This window comes from Siphateles boraxobius, unplaced genomic scaffold (assembly GCF_051911475.1).
Source record: "Siphateles boraxobius isolate OS27281-9 unplaced genomic scaffold, OSU_SipBor_1 35, whole genome shotgun sequence".
Lineage (NCBI taxonomy): Eukaryota > Metazoa > Chordata > Actinopteri > Cypriniformes > Leuciscidae > Siphateles > Siphateles boraxobius.
The window spans coordinates 15,136,263-15,158,086 of NW_027508975.1; the positions used below are offsets into that span (position 1 = coordinate 15,136,263).

The window sequence follows — 21,824 nt, forward strand, 5'->3', positions numbered from 1 at the left end:
TGTTTGGATGTTTTAATGTTATTTATAATTGTTATTATTGACTCGTGCTGAGAGAGTGCCAAGGCACATTGTATTTCATTGCTGTGGTACTCTGTACTAATATGACAATAAACTTGAGCTGAACTGAAGATGCTGGATGTGAAGGTCCTGGACTGGTTACACGTGGTCTGCGATAGTGAGGCCAGTTGGATGTACTGCCAAATTCTCTGAGACGCCTTTGGAGACGGCTTATGGTAGAGAAATGAACATTCAATTCACTGGCAACAGCTCTGGTGGACATTCTTGCAGTCAGTAATGCAATTGCACGCTCCCTCAAAACTCGCACCATCTGTGGCATTGTGCAGTGTGATAAAACTGCACATTTTAGAAAGGCCTTTTTTTGCGGCCAGCCTAAGGCACACCTGTGCAATAATCATGCTGTCTAATCAGCATCATGATATGCCACACCTGTGAGGTGGATGGATTATCTCGGCAAAGGAGAAGTGCTCACTAACAGCGATTTAGACATATTTGTGAAAAATATTTGAGAGAAATAGGCCTTTTGTGTACATAGAAAAAGTATTAGATCTAATTTTAGTTCAGTATATATATATATATATATATATATAGTTTTTTTTTGGGCTGACATGGCACTAAAACAAGCACGCAAAGAGGTGTGAGGTGTACTGCAGAACATTTAAGGTGAAGTTTGGGTTCGCATGTCAAACATTGGAGCTAATAATGGCACACGCAAAGACAGACAGCATTTTAAGTGTGATTTATCACCTAGCAAGACACCTTTCTCACCACCTGGCTGTAAAACTGTGCAAATGAGACACCTTGCTCCAGTAATAAACCCATAAAGTCTTCACTAACTTCTTCCATCTGTACAGCTGACCACATTGGTTTCCGTGAGACACATACTATTCCATTTCATCACAACCGTGCGTCTCTCAGAAATAAAAAAAACGATACAAACCAAAATAAAAAGTAGCTAACGGTCTGAGAAACGGGGAAATTTTTTCCCCCTTGCACTTCCTCTAACTGACTGACAATCTGACTACTGCACAAAATCATATTAGTCCGGTGTTTACAAAGTTTTGTTAGCAGTAAGCAAGTGAGAGGTTGAATTTCATGAAGCTTGTGAAGTTCAAAGCATTGAATCTAGCACAGCGTTGATATATTTAAGAGAAGTGGTTGAAGGTGGTGTCCTACGCAGGGCTAATATCCCTTGGCACTGAAGTAAACATCAAAGCAGAAGCTGTGGTCGAAGCTAGCGGGTACACATTTCAAAAAGTGTTCACTTCCCAGAGAATGGTCTAATTCCTTTCGATAAATTGAGCCTAACTGACTCATTTCAACAAGTGAGGTATTTTGGTAAGTAAAGTGCACCCAATATGGCTGGCAACACCGTAGGAGGCCATTTACACAGAACACATTTTTGCAAGATGCCTGCTGTGGAATTGAAAAAGGTCTTTTTGAAAGTTGAACGTAAGTGCAATGGCTTACAATTTTTTTTCTACATGGCTAGATGCACGTCGGACCATTGTGCTTGTGTATTTTGTGGCATCTCATTTAAAAAATAAAGCAGTGCTCAAGTTAAAATAAGTCCAACAAGTCTAAAGACCTCACGCTTTTTTCCCCCATTTACTTCTCGCAACTCCGAAACAATGCATTCAGTAAGAACGGCCCCTAAGGGTGCCTACTAGCATTATGCTCAGTAAGATAATTAGCAAATCCATTGATTTCAGGACCTTGCAAGGGTGCAGAGAAAAAACAAAGGGGAAACTAAAGTTTTGCTCCAATGCAGTTTGGTATTTTTTGAGCAATGAAAATTTCAGACAGGCCGGTCCAGTTGTGCTTTTGGAAATTTAAAATGCCCTTTCCATGCCCTTTAAAAAGGATCGTACACATTCCTACGCTCAGTAAGACTACACTGCAGAAATCTGAGTAGAATGATGAATTTAAGTAGAATGCTGAATTTAAGTAGAAGTCATGAAGTGATATGGGTCCTGTACAAATTGGAAGAGCAAAAATGAGCATGCAGTGACATGTAGATGATATAGCACCGCTGTTATTTAGCTATGCTGAGAAACCAGAAAGACAGTTTTTCCTCTGCAGCCCTCTGATTCCTCTGCAAATGAGTGAAGACATGCTACAGGCAACAACTGAAAAAACACTTGGCTGGGCTTGACGCTAAGGAAGGCTGTGACAGAGAAACTGTGGAGCTGTGCCGTCTATTCAAACATGAGCTGCTGTTTTATCATCTATTTCTGAAGACTTCAACCGTTTATTCACGTGAAAGTGACAATGTTTGGAAAAGGAAAAAGAACAAATAACTGCATGGGCTCGATATTCACCTTGCCATGTCATAACCTGCCTTTGCCAAGAAACCGCAAGACTAACACAGTCAATGGTACTTCCTCATAATACTTCCTGTCTATGATTTTATCACACCTCTGAGGGCTACCCATCTTCAGACCTGGCAGACTGAAACAACACTCGACTTTATAACTCAAGAAAGCAGCTGGACTTGCTCACTGTGAAGTGAGCTTTAAAAACATACTTACAAAAAAACGTCAACCTTTGAAAAGAGAATTTCCATGATTTTCCCTTAACTTTTCTTGTTGTTTAGATTACTAGATACATTTTTTTGACAATAAATGTATATAGATTGTACAAGCTGATGAACCATTACAGAAAAATAGAAGAAAAGTGAAAAGAAATGTTTAGTTTATGGTTAACTCATCTTCATGAATTTTAAAGGCCTGGAAACCACTATGTTATTGGAAATCGCTATGTGAAAAGGTCTGGAAATCACTATGTGATAATTTCAAGACTGTCTGAGCATGTGACTCAACAAACAAGCATGTTATTGATTCTTAAGATTAAAAGTCTTTGTAAACACACCTTTTCATGTATATATCCAGTTTCATAGACGTGGCAAATGACATAAGAGAGAAAAAAAACTAAATACAAAGTGCGTTAAGATAGACAGCAAACTATAATGTAAACAGGTACATCTGTTGTTTTATATTTAAGAAATTAACAGAATTTGTTTCTAATTTGTTTGTTGAAATCTGAAATTATTTTCCAAAATGATACATTTTCTAGTCCTCAAAATTACTAAAAGGAGCCAGAACTGTGAAAATTGTAAAGAGTAATTGACGACGGACTGTTGAATTTATTATTTAATCATTCCTCAAGACATTGTTCAGATATACTTTATTGTAAGACATTTGTCGGGTTTTTGTCCATAAAATGCTCATTTGTGTAGGACTAACAGCACACAACAAGCTTCCGTGAGTCTGTATTGTATGAGTGTGCGTTTGAGAGTGAGAGCGGGAGAAAGCCTGCTTTCCATTGATAATAAAAAGGGAATTTAGATGGAAAATAGTTTGTCATTTTCCTATATTATTTGTCATATTTATTTGCTCAGTCAATATCTTTGTAGGTTTTGGTTCTTCTGCCGATGTAGTCTATAAAGACCTTTGAAATAACTGAAATAATCTGACAAAGTAATATGGAACTGTGGTCAAGATCTGCCTAGAAATTTAGCTGTACATTCCTGAAAAAAGCATCACAATAATCTGAGGTGTGATCACCCAGCCCATGTCTTCTGTCTTACGAAACAATTCCACATCAGTGATATCATCCTGATAATTACACCACACCAAACACAAGTGTAATCACTCAGAAACTGTGCACAAATGGTGAGAACATCTTGACTGACTTTATAACCGTCTTAAATTCCATCTGTGACTGGACTGGGAAACCAAATCCACCGATTTTGATTGGTCTTTGTACTTCCTTTGTTGATGAAAGAGTGATTGTATTGGCCAAGCCACAAATTGTCAGCAGCTGGCGTGGGCTGTCCTCTTCTCACCTGACGCAGGCAATTGAGGTGGTGAAATAGTCTGGATAAATATCCCAAGCAATTGTCAGACATATGGTGTCAGAAATGGCAGCAGAAACCAAGCAACTTTACAGTATCATAAGCACCAGCCCCAATGAAGTTACTAATTTGGGTTTGGCTTAAAGTCAACACAAAAACCCATTTGCAATGAATTTCAGGACTAAACAAAAAACTCTAATTTGAACGATTAAAACATTAACGAACGATTAGTAGTACATTTAAAATCGCAATGAAATATAACTATTTTGTTTTGAAAATGAACTAAATGTTATTGTTTTTTCTTTCAAAGAGGTCAGTGCTTGAGTTATCCATGCTCCACTGAAAAGTACAGAAAAGGTGGAGCAGAACGAAGGATAAAAACGTGATGAAGAGCTTCACTGCTCCTTCAAGCATCTCTTGTCAGAATCTGATTTCACAGAGGGCAAAAAACGGTTCAGATGTCCACAGGTATGAAGGTCTGGACACATCACTGCTCTGCCAAACCCTCAGCTTTCAACACACTCATATATCTGACCGCAAAAGTCTGCAGTACCTTTTATACACTAGTATTTTCTTCAAAATGTTGCCAGACAAGTTCACTCACTGTCGATTAGCAGTATTGACATACTACTTGAGATTAATACAAACAGACAAACTGTTGTATTGAGGGATTGAACAAACATACACACTCATCTTTCAACCTGTCACAATGTATTCACATCTCAATGGGAAACATATCCAGTTAGAGCTGCCAACACTTTACATAAACAACATAACTAGTCTCAATGAGTGCTGCCAAATAAACACACACAGGCCTAAAATAGTCAGGACACTGGTGCCAGACCACAGAGTAGGTGGTTAACGTGTACCATCATAATCACAGCTATTACACATCTATACACACACACCTTGAGCTCTTCAGTTTGACAAGAGTGACGCAACAGTGTGAAGCGTCAATGATGAAGCTTCTCCTCCTGCACAAATCACTCACATGCTGATTCTCTGACTCACTTCCCAGAATTCTCTGAGGCAAACAATCACACACAGGTTCATTGTGCAGGAGAGAACACAGACCAGACATACGATCAGTTTTATCTGGTAGCAGAGGCTTCAGATTCTTAGACTGGTATTGCATCAGCATATAAACTCATTTCACTCACTCAAATTGTATTGTAAAATGTAATTTATTGGTTGTGATGGCTAAGGCCACACTGAATGAACATTTAATTTGAATGGTTTTAGATTACTTTGTATTTTATTTTTGTATGCTAAATTGATATTTCGTTTGTTCTAAGGGATTAATGTTTTTTTGTCCGTTTATTTATAAATTTCTATGCAATTATTTTGTTTCTTTTACCCGAACATTGGAACTGGAGGAGCTACGTTGTCTCATTAGCACGCATTAAACCTCAAAGAGCGGCAAAGCCAATAACCATTTATTTCTAGAGTGCACGCTAGTGAGTAAATGAAACCACAACAGATATGGGTTTAACAAGTTTGTTTGAATTTGTACATCTTACCCGTGGTTCCGACGGGATCCATGACTGCAGCATGGAACACAGGCTTGGAATTAAAAGGGCGTGGCCTTTCCTGGTGTCCTTTATTCGGTTGGGAATAATGGGAAATGTAGTTTTTGAGACACAATGGGTTGGGGTTGTGTGTTAATTCGAATGTGTTTAAATGATGCTTTTTTGTGTGTGTGTATGCTTAAGTGTATTTTCATTATTGCTTTATGGTAAATGTGATTTTTGTGTTTATTTGAGTTTGTGTATAAACATATATATTTTCCCCCTTTAAGTTTGATGTAATGGAATGAGAATTTTTGTGAGACCCCTGTAATTATAAAACTGGTGTGGTCTGGTTTGTTAAAAGGGCTTCATTTTCTGTGGCTGGGTTAGTTCTGGTGAGTGATCCCTGAGAAACATCTGAGACCCGGAACTCAGTAATGTGCTGATGTCCCATTTATTAGTCAGTTGGGTTTTTTTGCTTGTTTTTTCTCTCTTTCTTCTGCACAATGTTTGGTCAGTACTTAAGTTTTGCAGTGACTCCATGAATGTCTCCTGAAAATTTCATGGAAGAACCCTTACATTGGAAAACCTGAGTTTTCAGCAGCAATTACTCCATTCTTCAGTGTCACATGATCCTTTATAAATCATTCTAATATGTTGATTTGCTGCTTAAGAAACAAAAACACATAAAACTGAGCTATATTTTCAGCAATATTGCCCAGCCCTAGTCAACAATTAATCTTGGAACAGACCACATTTAATGTTCCAGGTTTATATATAATACAGTTTGTGCCGTTAATATAGGTCATATAAATCCCCAATACAACCCCTATATAAAGTAGTTAATTATAAATATATTTATAGTATATTTTATTATTATCGATTTCCAAGTACAAATACTTTTCAAATTGGCCCAGTATTTAAAGTAATTACTGTGCATATGATTTCTATTATGTATTGTAGTGATATGTTATGTGTGTTTCAGTGTGAAGCGCAGCACTGTGTTCATTTACACGTGTTAATATTATTATTATCACTACTATTTAGCCATATTGATATATAATATCACAAAATTTGGCCAAATTGTAAAGCCCTGCAAACAAGCACAGCAAACCGGGAGTTTTTTTTTTTTTTTTATCGCAGTAGCAGTTTTAATCAGAAAAATCACAACTAATTTGTTTACCCTAGTTTAGCCACAGTAGGCTACATAATATACAGTAAAGCTATTTGGGACAGCTAACTGCCTGAACATCAAGTAGATGGGGTTGATTTCTGTGAGACTTCAAAAGATTTCAGTACATCATGTGCAAACAGATCTTTGTGTCATGACAGTCATATGATGGCACAGTTACAGAATGTAACAATCATCTCAATCTTTTGCATAGTGTTCCTCAAAGATGTACTAATCTAAAGTTTAAGATAAAAAACAACAATCACTGCATTCTTTACAATAGCTGACAAACCACATACCACAAAAGCCTGTAAGGGGTCATGGCTCACATCTGTGTTTGATAGTGATTGCCATTCCCTGTCAATTCTGTTCTAATGCTCACTGGATTGACAGCTGATGTTAAGTATTTTAGCAGCAGGTCACATCACATATTCCTTCCTGTAGAGCAGGGGTTCCCAATTCTAGTCCTTGTGCCTCCCCGCTCTGCACATTTTTTATGTCTCTCTTATCTGACACGCTCAGTTGAGGGGTGGGTTCCATTTAACCATATATGTGCTGCAAAGTTAACTTAAAAGGGTATTTCGCCATTAAGGGAGAATCCAATCCGAAGCAGGCGTGTTTGTATGTTGCTGTTCCTTGGTGTAAAGTGCATAAGACGCAACAGTTATAAGACAACTATCATGATTATGCATTAAACCAGATAAAAAGGCATGTTACCAAATTGCGCTTATTTTTATATTATATCTTTCAGTTTAGGCATTTGAATATGACAGATTACATTAAAGGGGCAGTCACACTGCACTTTTCATTCCATTGACTTCCATTCAAACACATGCAAATGTGTCAGACAGGAAACGCAGGCTCATGGGAAAAGTTTTGCATTTCGCTGCGTTCCAAAGTTCAGCTTCAACAGATTTCCAATGCTAAGGGAGTAGGGAACACTGCGTAGGGACTCCTTCAATCGGGAGGCACTCGAGTTCATGCAGCTCTCTTCTAACGAGCTGATGATCTGAATTAGATGTGTCAGATAAGAGAGACATGCAAACTGTGCAGAGTGGAAAGGTGCGAGGACTGAAATTGCTTTGTGGCGCTTTCCACTGCATGGCACGGCTCGACTCGCTTTTCCATTGCAGTTTAGTACTGCTTCAAAGTGGGTGGGAATATAGACTGATCGTTATAGTTGTGCCGTGTAAACGCGACTGCAGTGTTTACACGTTACATTTTAGTATCGGTACGGCTCACTTGGAACCTCAACCAAGGTGGTACTATTTAAGTGAGCTGCACCGAGCCATACCATATAGTGGAAAAGCGCCAAAAACTGAGCCATGCCGAGCGATACCATGCAGTGGAAAAGCGCCTTTAGAGAAATGAGAAGCTGTCTTTAGCATGAGATCCTAAGTAAAGGTTTGATACTAGTCTGATGCAAGAATACTGCCAATTTTGCAAAAGATTCAGCCCTACACATGGTAGACTGAAGCATATGTGATCCAGATGTGAGAAACAGCTCTATAGAGGGCTGCAGGATGACATTTTTGTAATCCAAAACCCAAAAACGTGACACTTCTGATTTTTACACTTCTGATTCCATCGTCCTGAAGTCAGTGGGTTTTTTTTAATGGGTTTTTGGTTAAATGCCTGAAATAAGGTCTGTGTTTGACACAAGGAAGAGATATTTTCACATTTTATTCTATGACATAAAATACACCAGTAATATCATGGCAGCTAACAAGTGTTTAAATGGGACTACAGCGGATGTCTGAGACATTAAACAGCATCACACCCAACAGGTAAACTCATCTACCCACTAGTCCACTTTCACAGCCTCACCGTGTTTATAATCATTCCTTTGCAAACACTCCTAACTCAACATTTCAGGGAAAATGTTTTTTTTAATTTTTACATCAATATGTTGTGGGAAGCTTAATTGTGGTGACGTTGAAGTCATGCAATCATGGTTTAAGTTTGTTTATAAACAACGTTTAGCTTTTTACTTGTGTAGATTATATTTAGGCTTAAACATGTATAAATGTAAGAAGCAAACTTTAGTAATCCAAAAGCCAACGGAAAACTCCAAGTGTGTTTTTGTTGAGGGAACCAGGTTGATGAAAACTTGGATGACCAGATTGGCCAACAAAATATGTCGTCAGTGTAGCGTTTATAGTGATCTCATGGTAAAAAGAGGATACATCCATATACTGAGTGGATCTTACCTGAACTGTTTTCTTGATTCTGTGAGAGGGTCCGGGATACTCAGGTGAATACAAGTCTGTCAGGAAAAGGGAGTTGATGAGTGTAGACTTTCCCAAACCTGATTCTCCTGCAGGACAGAGAATAAGACATTACGTCAGGACGTGACTCACTCATCACTTCTGTTGTTTGTGAACAAGGACTGTGTAGAATTTGAGTCTGTAGATTTCCACAACAGCCATCATTCGCAATGTTCTACACATTCTCCTCTTACATGCCTGTTTGATTAAATACTTTGAGTAACTTATGGTGCTTGCTAAAGCTAGGGGACAATTAAATATGTTTTATTTATTCCAAATTCCATTTGAATGGTTTAAGTTTTATTCATCAAACAGCATGTATAATCAACTGCATTCATACAATTTTAACAATTTAATAAATAAACAATAATGGGACGAAAAATAAAAAAAATACAAATTCCATTTTCAATATTTTGATTTTTGTTGGCATTCTGTGATTTATTACAAACCACACAAAAAAAATTACAATAATGGCACCATCTTTTTTTTTCTGGATTCTGTGATTAATTACAAAATACCCCCACCCCCACTGAAAAACTGTGGTAATCGAATAAAAAAAATAAATAAAAAAAAATTGCAATCTTTTAAAATGTGATTGATACAAAAAAAGTATTTCGTTAAAGGAATTGTTCTATTTAATTTAAATGAAGTACCCCACAACGGAGGTTTTCAAATTTTGTGACATTCCACGTTCTACAATAAATTATATTTTAAGAACTGGATTCCACGATTCATAGATCACCGGGCCCTATAAAGAACATCATTGCAAACCTACCAAACTCAGCACTTGGCATGTCTGAGATGTTTCAGCTTTTTAAACTTAACTCCAAAAACAGGAAATCAGTCTAGAGGAGTGGCATAATGTAATCAGCTATGACATGAACTTATATGGGGTTGTTCCCAGCTTAAGTCTGAGAATCGCAGAGAGCATCTGAAATTTGTGAAATTCCATGAACCACAAGAGAATACAACTATTTATCTGGATAAATGGAGAGAAATTTTAAACAGTCTGAAACTCAGACTCAACATGATAAACTACACACCAGGAGAAGAACCAGAGGGTGTGCTGAGAACCAAGATAAACAAAGAGGATGTTCAAAAAACATGACAAACTTTATTTGTGGCGTTTCCAACGCTCATACTTAACCTTTAACCCTAAGTGTTAAACTGTGCTGGATTATTTGAAGAAGTTAGTCATATCCATAGCACAAACTTAAGCAAATTATCCGGGTTGTTTAGAAAAGGTACACGCCGCGGTAACTTTTCTAACCAACTAGACTTACGATTTTTCACCTAGTGGACAATAAATCCATCATGAGGGTGAACTCTTATGACTTACACTACTGTTCAAAAGTATGGGGTCCATAAAACTTAAGTGTTTTTGAAAGAATTCTAGTGTTCACCAAGGCTGCATTTATTTGATCGAAAATACAGTAAAATCAGTAATATTGTGAAATATTATTATAATTTAAAATAAAGGTATTCTACTTGAATATATTTTAAAATTTAATATATTTCTGTGATAGTAAAGCTGGATTTTCAGCAGCCATTACTCCAGTCTTCAGTGTCACGTTCCAATTGTCTGATTTACAGCTCAAGAAACATTTATTATTATTTTTAATGTTGAAAACACTTATGCAACTACATTCTGTGGAAACCATACTACATTTTGTTTCAGGATTCTTTGATGAATAGAATGTTCAAAAGAACAGCATGTATTTGTAATAGAAATCTTTTAATGCATTCTTGTTAAATAAAAGTGTTTATTTCTTTCAAATAATAATAATTTAAAAAAATACTGACCCCAAACTTTTGAACGGTAGTGTATGTCAACAAGCAACTACACAAAACAACCTAGCACGCATCTAGAAATGCCTTAGCAACCACCTGGAGTAACCTAAAAATTACTCGGAGCAAATGTATAAATGACATGTAGTTTGTAATGTGCCAAAAAGGTAACTCCTCCCACAAAAATATTGCTGACATTTGATTTCCACACACTTCAAGTGCTTCCCCACAATGCACGTCTCCCAACAACAATTGACTTTTTCACAGAACAATTCCTCCAAGCATCCGTGAGCAATCCATCAACTGGATGCGTGGCAACGTGGTTCCTGTAAGGCCTGGAACAAAGAGGACAGTGTGAAGGAAACTGGGTGCATGCTGGCACAGAGTGTTGGGCTTCTCTCCTGACCTTTAACAAGTGCCCAACCCTGTGCCACTTCCACAGCCAGCCAAAGCAGCACATAAAACAAGGAGAAAACCTTCAAACAAAGAAACGCTTCTTTTCAAATCCTAAATGTTTTCCAGAAGGGCAGAACAACAGTGACCTCACCATTGCAAAAGAAACATCTTCCACTCACAGCCTGGAGGGATGCAAAAACCAACTGCTGTCTTTGAGCAGAATGAGGACAAAACCAACAGGATTTAGTTTGCTCTCTGAATGTGATCTTTGAAAACACTGAGTGAAATACAGTCTTCTTTAAAATGTCATAATGAATTAGGGAAACAATAAAATCAGACAGCGAGTGGTGCACTTCTGCCCTTCTCTGGACTGGAACCAGTGCAGCTGAGAGACCAGAAAAACATCACGATGGTGGAGTTACTGCTGGAAGACACATGGTACTGAATAATAGGGCTGCCAGAGTGAAGAATTTCCCTGCTACAAGACATCCACATAAAAAAAGAAGAAGAAGATTTTATGGAATTGTGGCTTGTAGGAGTTATGGTATCGTAACTTGAGGCCGTTTAAGGACACTAATTTAGTACAAAATCTTTAAACAGATAGTTCATCAAAAATAAACATTATACTCAATTAATTCATCCTCATGTGACTTCAAATCTGTATGACTTTCTTTCTACAATATAAAAAAAGTAAGTTCTTCACATTGTTCATTTCCATACTATGATAGTGGACAAGAGCTTCCAAGTTCCAGAAAGGATAAATGCTGCTGCAATTTTGCTAAACTACGTTGTTTCTGCCAACTAAAAGAAAAAAAAGAAAGAAAAAAAAATGTAAATGTGTAAAAATTGTGTTTTTGAATATTGTGTAAGCAAGATTTGAGTAATGTGTTATTAAGATTTGAGAGCTGCGTTTCCTTGTCCTTTATTGGAATTCAACAGCAGCCATTAACATTAATTTTTATTGTATGGAAAGGAACGATGTAAATATTCTGCTGCTTATTCTGTGATTCATGCAGGGTTCAAAAATTAAAAAAGCAAACATCAGATAAGAGTAACAATTGGCTATTGGCTTTAGTGTGTAAAGGGAAAATCACACTACACTTTTCACTTCATTGACTTCCATTCATTTGCATGTGAATGCGAGAGACCGGAAACGCAAGCTCATGCAAGATGCAGGTTGGCAGCGTTGCAGGAGTAGATTGTATATTTAGGGGTCCAAACACAGAACGTGCTGGTACCCTACTGAGTTTGAGTTTTTTCTTTATTTTTCATCCCCAAAAATGTATGGGTATCAGAGACCATAAATCATAGACACCCCAAACTTGGCAGGAAGGTTCTAATCATGCACCACTACTCAGGAGCACAGACAGACACCCACCTGACACTAAAGGCACTATAGGGCGATTTGCATTTTGGATCATAACTTTATTTCACACCATAAGATGTTCGGACAATTAGAATTTTCTTAAAACCTGCTTTTTCAAACTCTTTCTAGGCTGTTGGTTAGATCTCTAACAAAGTAGGCACACAGCAGCAAGGATAAGGGTGGCAAAAAGTTATCAAAATAATTCTGATTCTCTGAAGCAAAGTTATTAGTAAATTAAATGGCCTGGTGTCACTCATTATTCATGAATTGACCTAGATGTCCTGAACTCAACCTTAACAAAACTTGATACACAGTGTTAATATAAAAGCCTGTTCAGAACAGCAAAGTCCACAACAGCTATAAAGAAATTGTTGGAAAAACTTTAAGAATGTCTTTTTTTTTTTAGCTGATAAATAAAAACCCTCACACCAAATCAGAATCCGCAGATTTGAAGAATAATAGTCTGACCAATGCTGATGTGCGCAAATTTGTGTCTACCAGTAAAGAAAACATCTGATTGAGTTGAATTTTTACCATCAAAAGCATATACTGTATAAGAATTTTTTTCTCTTTCGGTGATCCATGTGTGAAATATTAAGCCTCCAAAATGAAAATATGAGGAACCACATTACAAAGCAATTGTGAGAGGTGCAGGTTCACTTTTTTGTGTCTGAAACAGTTATTACATTATTATTATTATTTATTTTTTTTTGCATATATGTAGCAAACATATTATAACAGACAAAAATATTTTTTCATAAAAATAATGTGAATGTTTATGGTTGGTCAGTTTTCTCCATTTACTTGCAATTGACAGAATGTACAAAATGGTACGTTCTAGTTTCATTGTAGGAAGAAATCCATATAGGTTTTGAACATCATGACGGTGAGTAAATGACAACATTTTTTTTCTTAACTTTTCCTTTTAGTTAAACTCTAAATCGCTCCATGCAAGAAATTTAAGTGCACATACAGACAGAGTTTAGCCTTGAGGAAGGAGAGAAAGACATTGATAAATGAACAACAAGGTTACAATGGGCAGAAGGTTTACCATGTTAACACTAGAGCTAATTACAGAGTCCTTCATTAAACTCGGTGTCAACAATGATGATAGATCAGGGCTTTCCTGTCAGCCGCCCAAAAATGCGAAACTGCGGTATCTGTAACCCGCCCTGTCTCTCTGCATTACGAAACTCACTGTTTGTGCGATCAAATCCTAACAGGCCTGCTTTGAGCAGATGAAAAACAACACAAAACAAGCATCCATCTAGCCTCCTGTATTTCACAACATTAACCATTACAGAACACTTCTCAGACACAGCAAACACTACAATAAGTCCAAAGTGTTTCAATGGAGGCAATCTAAACAAGAGATGTTAAGTGTTAGGGAAAGCCAGAGAAGAGCTGGGTGAGATTCATGCCACTGGAGCAGTTCAACCCAAAGACCACCAGGCGGATCGGTAAGGGTCCAACACGCTTCCTTTAAAGGAAATATCCCACAGCTGTGTAAACCAGGGGGCTTATTCCAGAGGAACTCCCCATCGAATGATAGGGGTGGGGGAAGCTGGGAAGCAGGAAAAGCTCAGGCCTGTGCTGGCAGGGAAAGAGTTCACCACCAACTTCCAAAGAACTTTCACTGGCTCGGATAAAACCAGAATGCAGGAAAGAAGATCCGTTTATGTGTGCTGTCAGAAAGATATATACAGTGTGTGTATGTATATATATATATATATATATATATATATATATATATATATATATATATATATATATATATAAAATAAAACAATAACGAATGTGGTTTTGGTTAAATGGCTGAAATAAGGTCTGTGGTGAACACAAGCTCAAGACACTTTCACGTTTTATTCTACGAAATAAAACATCAATATTACCCCACTCGTGATTTTTTTGAAGCTGTTACGCGTCTTGAAGAAGGGCGAATGACTAAATGGAACTACAGAGGCTGTCGGGGACATTAAATATCATCACCCCGAAAAGGTAAACTCAGTCCATAACAGCCTTGTTATGTTTATAATTGTGCTCTTACAAACTATTCTAACTGAAACGTCCAGGGAAAATGTTTTAAGATAAAAACTGAAAGAGTTGTCGGAAGCTTAGTGGTGGTGACGTTGAATTCTTGGGAACGTGGTGTAGTTCGTTTATAGCCTACCTTTAGCTTTTTACTTCTGGGGACTGCATTTAGGCTTCAAAAATCCTAAAAGTTGTGTTCATATGTGATAATTATCTTGATAGACAAACGTGCAAGTATCATAAACTTTTGTAGAGCACAGAGCTGGTTTTTAGCAATAATCCAAAAGCCTATTATAAAAATCTATTGGGTTTTCAACGAGGGAACCAGTGTGATGTTAACTGTCGGTGGGCCTACAAAGTGACGTCATACCTGTCCCACTTTATTGGAATAGTTATAAATGTCCATTTGGGCACCAGTAGTGAGCACCAAAGCAGTGGTATCGGAGTTTTTTTCTATTAAAAAAAACAAACATTTAATCATTATTTAACCCCATTATATGAATATTAAAAGGTAAGATCAGCTGTTTTATTAAGCTATCATTATTTTTATATTTACAGTGTATTATCGAAAGTATCCATCTATTTTACTGCTCACGGTGTTTCTGCTACTGTTGTTATAAAAATAAATAACTGCGCCATCTGTGGTACTTTTGTGTCTTTAGCGAGAGAGAAACAATGCGCACAGAACGGAAAGAGCTTGAATAAAGCGCTTTTAAGTTTTTAAGTCGAAAGATCATTACCATAATCAACCCTGAGCGCTTGTGGTGTGAACTGCTCCGTTGTTTTGAGGCGCTGCTTACTTTAACTAGAAACATTAAAATGGTGCTACAGTTATCAATGTCTCGCGGTGCTCTTGGAACAAAGCAAGGGTCTGGTCCTGCAGTCCGCCATTTGATTGTGCCTGACTTTTTTTTTTTAAAGGTTCAGTATCAGTACTGTGTACAGTGTTGATTTACAACCACTGTAAAAACATCTTGTCTAACAGTTTAAAACCTAAAATACAAATCCAACTATTATTTTTCAGCAATCATAGGCAAGTAAAGCTTTACAGATCTCATAATCCTTAGCACTTATAATAAATGGGGGGGGGGGGGGGTTATATCCTTATAAATGGCTAGTAAATGTGTTAATGATTGGTAAATATTGACTTTCACCAGACTCATGACTCAACCCCACTGCCAGTCAACAGACAGGTCTAAAACCATAGAATACCACATTGTACGACCCACTAAGAACAGACAAATGTTCTGAACAAAAACATCTGTATCTTTATCATCCAAAGAAAGAGCTGGAAGTGTTTGACAGCGCTGCACTTCTTCAATTATCCTGCGATTCTAATTACACGCTGTACACCAAATTGCCATCTAAAAGCTTGTTTCCTGCCCAGTGTGCAGCAGAGGGGGAAACTCCAGGGCGTAGCTGCACCAACACTCCTCCCAAAATCCTGTGGAGATGGATTTCTGAAAAACTGACAGAAACACAGCTTCTGCTCTGGATTACTTCCATTATGAGCAGGACGTGAGGTGACCCCAGGTGGGCGTCAGTGACAGTTTCAGGTTGTGTTGTGTTTGGAGTCTGAAGAGCTGAAGGTGGATGTAGATACTAGTCCTCAGGCCAGGCTGAATGAATGGGATTACAGGAAACTTCCCACCCACAAGGCCACACTCACACACACACACACACACACACACACACACACACACACACATACACATACACATACACATACACATACACACATTCCAAAGGAGGGGAAAAAACCCAGGTCCATGGGAGAATGGGAAGCACATTTGTTTCGAATGCGAGTTTCTTGGAGCCCTGTTCTCTCGTTCTGTTCTTCCATGTGAAATCCATCACTAATGCATTTCAGCACACAGCTGCCAGCGCCTGGCATGAAGCGGGCCGTGTGAAACCATATACCTCTAGACACATGAGTGCATATAATCCACATAGCAATGCAAGCTGGGTCACCAGCCTTCTATTTTTGAAACTTTTATTAAAGTTTCATTCAAACTTTTTTCCATATGTCGCAAACCTCAAAAGGACATACAATGTTTTTTTTTAAAGGGTTAATTCACCCATAAATGAAAATTTGGTCAACATTTACTCTTGTCAAGTTGTACAAAACCATATAACCTTATTTTATGTGAAACATAAAAGAAGAAATTTAACAAACTGTTCTAATTCCAGTGAATTAGAAATGTCAAGCTCCAATTTCTTCTTTTGTGTTCCAAGGAAAAAGGAACATTTTTTAAGTTTATCAAAAATGACCTTTAAATGAAATAAAAGGTCTGGCAGATATTCCAAAAACGGTTGTTGCAGGATTTGGTTATAATTCTCCTCAAATGACAAATGAGCTTTAATTTAAGGGAAAAAATTAAAATTCAGTGGGCAGCAGTGGGATGAACTGGACAGAAGCTACTCACCGACGACCATGAGAGTGAATTCAAAGCCCCTCTTCACAGACTTTCTGTACACTTGGTTGGGGAGATTTGCGAATCCCACGTACCCCTCAAGGTTCTTCTGTTGCTGTAGACCAAAACCAAACAGAGTCAACGGCTTTGTCACGCTAGTCTGACAAAACACTACAAATAAGAAACACGTAGGAGGCCATCCATGACTACACATGATTACTGTTAAGATGAATCTTCAAAAATAGAAAAAATTAGTTTGACACATACACAATAGCATAGATATGTGGCTATAATAATGTATTTAAAAGCATGGGCTTTAAGACAAATTATCATTTAAAAACGATATTCGTTTCAATTTTGCAAAACAAAAAGTCCACCCCATGTCTTTACAATAACCACATGGATAACCACGACTTGGTGGAGCTTACGAACAGAGTATTTTGCTAAGCAACAGTGAATAGCAGAGCCTCTATACTTTGTATTTGGTGTTTTTTGATAAACACCATAGAAAAACATGTGAATACAGCTTGACTTCAAAACCAGAAAGTTTTGGGTGTCAAAAACAAAGTTGCACACAGCTGCACTTTTGAACCGATATATATATATATATATAAATATTTTTTTTGTTTTTTGTCAAGGTGTTTGAAATGATTTATGCATGCTTACTGCTACTTTGGAGAGCATTCAGATCGTGTTGTTCCACAGATCGATGGATGAATGGATGGACGGATGGATCAGATTCCACCAGGCAGGGAAAGAGGTATCCATATACACAAAATAAAAGAGAAAGAGAGAACATGAGAAAAGAAAGACAAGCGCTTAAGTGCATTGTTTTCATCTGTAACTGCTGGTCTGCGTCTGGTCTTCACCACAACCATTGGCTCAGGTTTGATTGACAGCTGATGTTGAGCAGACAATGAATAATAAATTATTGAACACCAGGTATAAACATCCATCTCACGTGATCCAATCTCAAGTGGATACATGTGTGAACAGTCTCCATACACTGTTGTGGTCAATCAAACCCCGTTCAATGGTCACATTACAGGATCAAACAAGATACATGTTAATACCAGGTGCAAAATGGCTAATGACCTATTACTGTGCTGATGCAAAATCAATGAAATAAGTTTGCGAACAAAACACATCTGTGGAAGCTTCTGTTAATACCCAACCTATTTGAGTTCTGATACAAACCACAAAAAAATGTACAGCACATAGTGTTTACCTAGTGCTGAACAACTAAACCACTTCTCTAAACATTCAGAATTACAGGAAGGCCAGAAATTGGGCTTCAGCACTAGACTTCCACAGCGCTTATGCTGCCAGTAAAATTGAATTAAATTGAATTAAAAATCATCTCACTGAATAAATCAGGCCCTCTTTGAATAGCATTTCTTTCTTCTGAAACTGAAAATCATCAAATATCTGTGATTGCAGCACATAAAAAACCCAACTCGTTTGACTATCAAAACCTTCATTCTGCTTACACCACAAAAGAAAATGTCCTGAAGGGACACGCATGCAGCTGAATAGATGCAAGTTTGTGATGATGATTCAGAAAGTACTGCAACGTACTGTAAAGGTTACGTTAGCTCAGACGACTCATGCATTAGATTCAAGATCTTTTGAACTATTAAGCTAGCTTTGTGTTAGGAATAGAGCAACATTTTAAACTAAAGTAGTTATTCAGTGATAATCACTTTCATAAAATTTGTGAATACAAATTTGCGTGAACAGAATCAGAGAATCCAGTAATAGAAAAAAAATATATCTATATATTCAGGATTTATGCTGTGGATTTTTTTTCTACTGGCCCAGTCAGGACAGTGGTTTAAATTTTCAATAGCCTTGCCAAAATTTTCACTGGCCCGAACACAAAAATGTAATGAATAAATTAAATTAAATAGGCCCAGTTATTGTTTTCATAGTTTACAAATGAATAACAAATAAGCTTATGACACCAAAAAATACTATCCTAACTCATATAAATTTCAAATATTGTTAAAGACAAGTAGCCTAATAAAATAATAACAAATAATAAAATACAAAAAGAAATAAACAGTGCTTTTGATGTTTTTCATGTAGGTCCGACAGTAGTTTTCAGGTACAAAAATTGAATAATCAAAATGTAAAATAACACTGCAGAGTCTTCACTGTATAAATTAAATATAGATTATTCCTTTTTAAGTTTACAAAAGTTATTCAGTCAAGAGTAGTAAGTGATTTTTTTCTTTGTCCTTTGTTGTTTGATTAACTTTAAAACATTAACATTAAAAGACAGAAGCAAGTTTGTTAGGCTGCTGTCACTTTAAGAACTGCATGGATCAAATAGCCTACTGTTACAAGCGTTTTATTTCTCAACTGTTCACTTAAGACATAACCAACTAGGTTTACGTGGATACTCACCAATAGGCATTTTGACAATTTTGTGTGAATATGTCCGTTTAAGTGCAAGACGACAATTCAGCATTCGCACACTGTCTGAAGCCTTGTTCATATTTTCGCATGGCTCCGCACCGAGCGCCTCCGCTGATATAATCACATTTTTACAATTCACAAATACAACTTTGTTACTTGCAGCATGATCAGTTATTAAAAGTTATGAGAACCAATGCCATTTAACATCATTTACATGCACTTTAAAAGATCCATTTCAGTAGGAATAAAGCAAAAAATTCAACATCATGTAAATGCTTAGTTGATTTGAAATCATACTTGTCTAATATTAACCAGTCCAGGGCTCCAGACTGCGACCAATTGGTCGCATTTTGCGACCATTTTTCCTTGCCGGTGCGACCAGAACGTTGCCGAGCAGCTAATGCAAATAAAATGAAAGCGGAACGAAAATGCGCTATTAGTTTATTAGTTGGGACCAATAATAGAAAGCGCAGCACCCCGAGCCAGTCGCTGGCCGATCTCGAAAACACGACACTGTTACTAGGAGATCCAGTGAAGAAATCCATTGATTTCGCCTCAGAATTAATAACATAATCGCTGCGAGATCCAGTGAGAAACACTCCGATTCGGCGCAGAGTTCTCAGTTATAAACATAGATATCAGACCAAACAGCGCTGACGTGGAAACCAGGAGAAACACTTATAGAAGGCTTTCAGTCCACAAATCAGCAACATTCACCATGGATTTATGCTAATGTAACGTTAGTATATCTAACCATAACTATGACAGAAATAGTCAAACGCTTACAAGTACTACATCTTTTTCCAGCACTTCAAAACTATAATATCATATATAAATGTTATTTTAATGTAACGACCAACACATTTTTTGTTTCTTTCTTCAAAGATTGTCCTAAAAACTAAAAATGTTAAGATGTAGGAAAACTCTTATTTAAACACTTATTTAAAAATAAAAATAAATTACCATTGTAAACAGTAGGATGCTTATTGGCTATTTTCACTCCCTAATATAATTTTTTTCACTCGTTTTGCTTTTTAACTAATATTAAGACATTATGAATGATAATAATTAGGGCCCAAGCCCTGAAAGGGCGAAGGCCCTATTGTTTTCCTTAGGATTATCACTATTATTATTTTTCTGTCAACCTTTCGGGCACTTTTGAGGCCCTTAACATGCTCAAAAACTCTTGAAACTTTGCACACTGGTCAGAACCCGCGGCCAGTTTGGCCGTGGCGAGGAAACAAATTTATGGTGAAAAAGAAAAACAGGAAGGATGTTATAATATTCTGCATTCATTAACTGATCTCGACGAAACTTCAGCAGTGTGTTCATTGTAAGAGGCCGATCACATGGATGTGACTATTGTGAGTCAAAGGTTTAGCGCCACCAACTGGCAGCAGGAAGTGTGTCACTTTCAAAATGCTTTGAAATCACCCACTTATTTTTACCCAAATTTCTCAAAACTTTATCTGTATAATGTAAACACACGGCAGTTGTAGACCTGTGAAAGGATTATTGATATCTTAAATACTGTTGCCATGGCAATGAATCAAACTTTAATATTCTTTTTGGATGCTTTTGAGACTCTTAGCATGCTTGAAATTGCATGAAACTCGACAGACGCATCACATTTATTAGCCAGTATACATGTGCAAAGTTTCAGAGACGGGCGTGGTACAGGGCCTCAGTAGTGCCACCTTTTGACAAAAGTGGGGATGTTAGTTTTATAGTTTTATCTACAATCATAAAACTCGGTACATGTATTGTTCTGATCAAGCCGAACAACTCTTTTAATTTACAGTCATTAGCTCCGACCAACAGAAAGTCAGATATTTTGGTTTGAATGTGGATTGTTTTGGAGAATTTTCTCTCTCTTTCTCTTTCTGCTATTGCTTTTAATGTTTTTCAAGGTTTCGCGGGCTTTTGGGGCCCTTTACGTGCTCAAAAACTCTTAAAAGTTTGCACACACTTCAGAACCCACGGCCATCAGGGCCGGGCTGAAGCTGGTACCCGGGCATGGCAGGGGGGCTCAACAGCGCCCCCTTGAACGGGGTCCGAAAATTTGGTCCATATATCAAACATGCTTGCGTGAATTAATATGAAACTCGGTACACATATAGATGGGTTGTTTGGAAAACACTTGCTGTGGAATTTGAAATACCTCTCCTAGGCAATTCATTCAATCACCATCAAACTCGGTGTGCATGAAGTCAAGACATTGAGGATGCTAAATTGCGGATGGATTTTTGATATCTCGAACGGTTTGGCCGTGGCAAGGAAACTAATTTATGGTGAGAAAAGAGAAACACGAAGTGTTATAACTTCTGCATACATTAACTGATCTTGATGAAACTTCAGCAGTGTGTTCGTGGTAAGAGGCCGATCAGATGGATGTGACTATTGTGAGTCAAAGTTATAGCGCCACCAACTGGCAACAGGAAGTGTGTCACTTTCTAAATACTTTTGACAAAAGTGGGGGGGGGGGGGGGTAGTTTTACCCACAGTAACAAAAGTCCGTAGGTATATTGTTCTCATCAAGCCGGACAACTTTCCAATTTACAGTCATTAGCTCCGACCAACAAGAAGTC

At 37.4% G+C, this 21,824-nt stretch overlaps 1 protein-coding gene across 6 annotated transcripts in view; it reads right to left on the bottom strand.

The window, feature by feature from the left end:
* Positions 1-21,824, bottom strand: part of septin7a (septin 7a) — a 58,970-nt gene that overhangs the window by 22,822 nt on the left and 14,324 nt on the right. For 3 of the 6 annotated variants that reach the window (XM_077196546.1, XM_077196543.1, XM_077196542.1), the window contains exons 2-3: positions 16,828-16,924; positions 8,764-8,870 (exon numbers count right to left, since the gene is read on the bottom strand). In XM_077196546.1, the coding sequence (XP_077052661.1) occupies positions 8,764-8,870; positions 16,828-16,924 (204 nt within the window). Of the gene's footprint in view, positions 1-8,763; positions 8,871-16,827; positions 16,931-21,824 lie in introns of all 6 variants that reach the window. The other 3 variants (XM_077196545.1, XM_077196547.1, XM_077196544.1) reach the window with 2 other exon arrangements.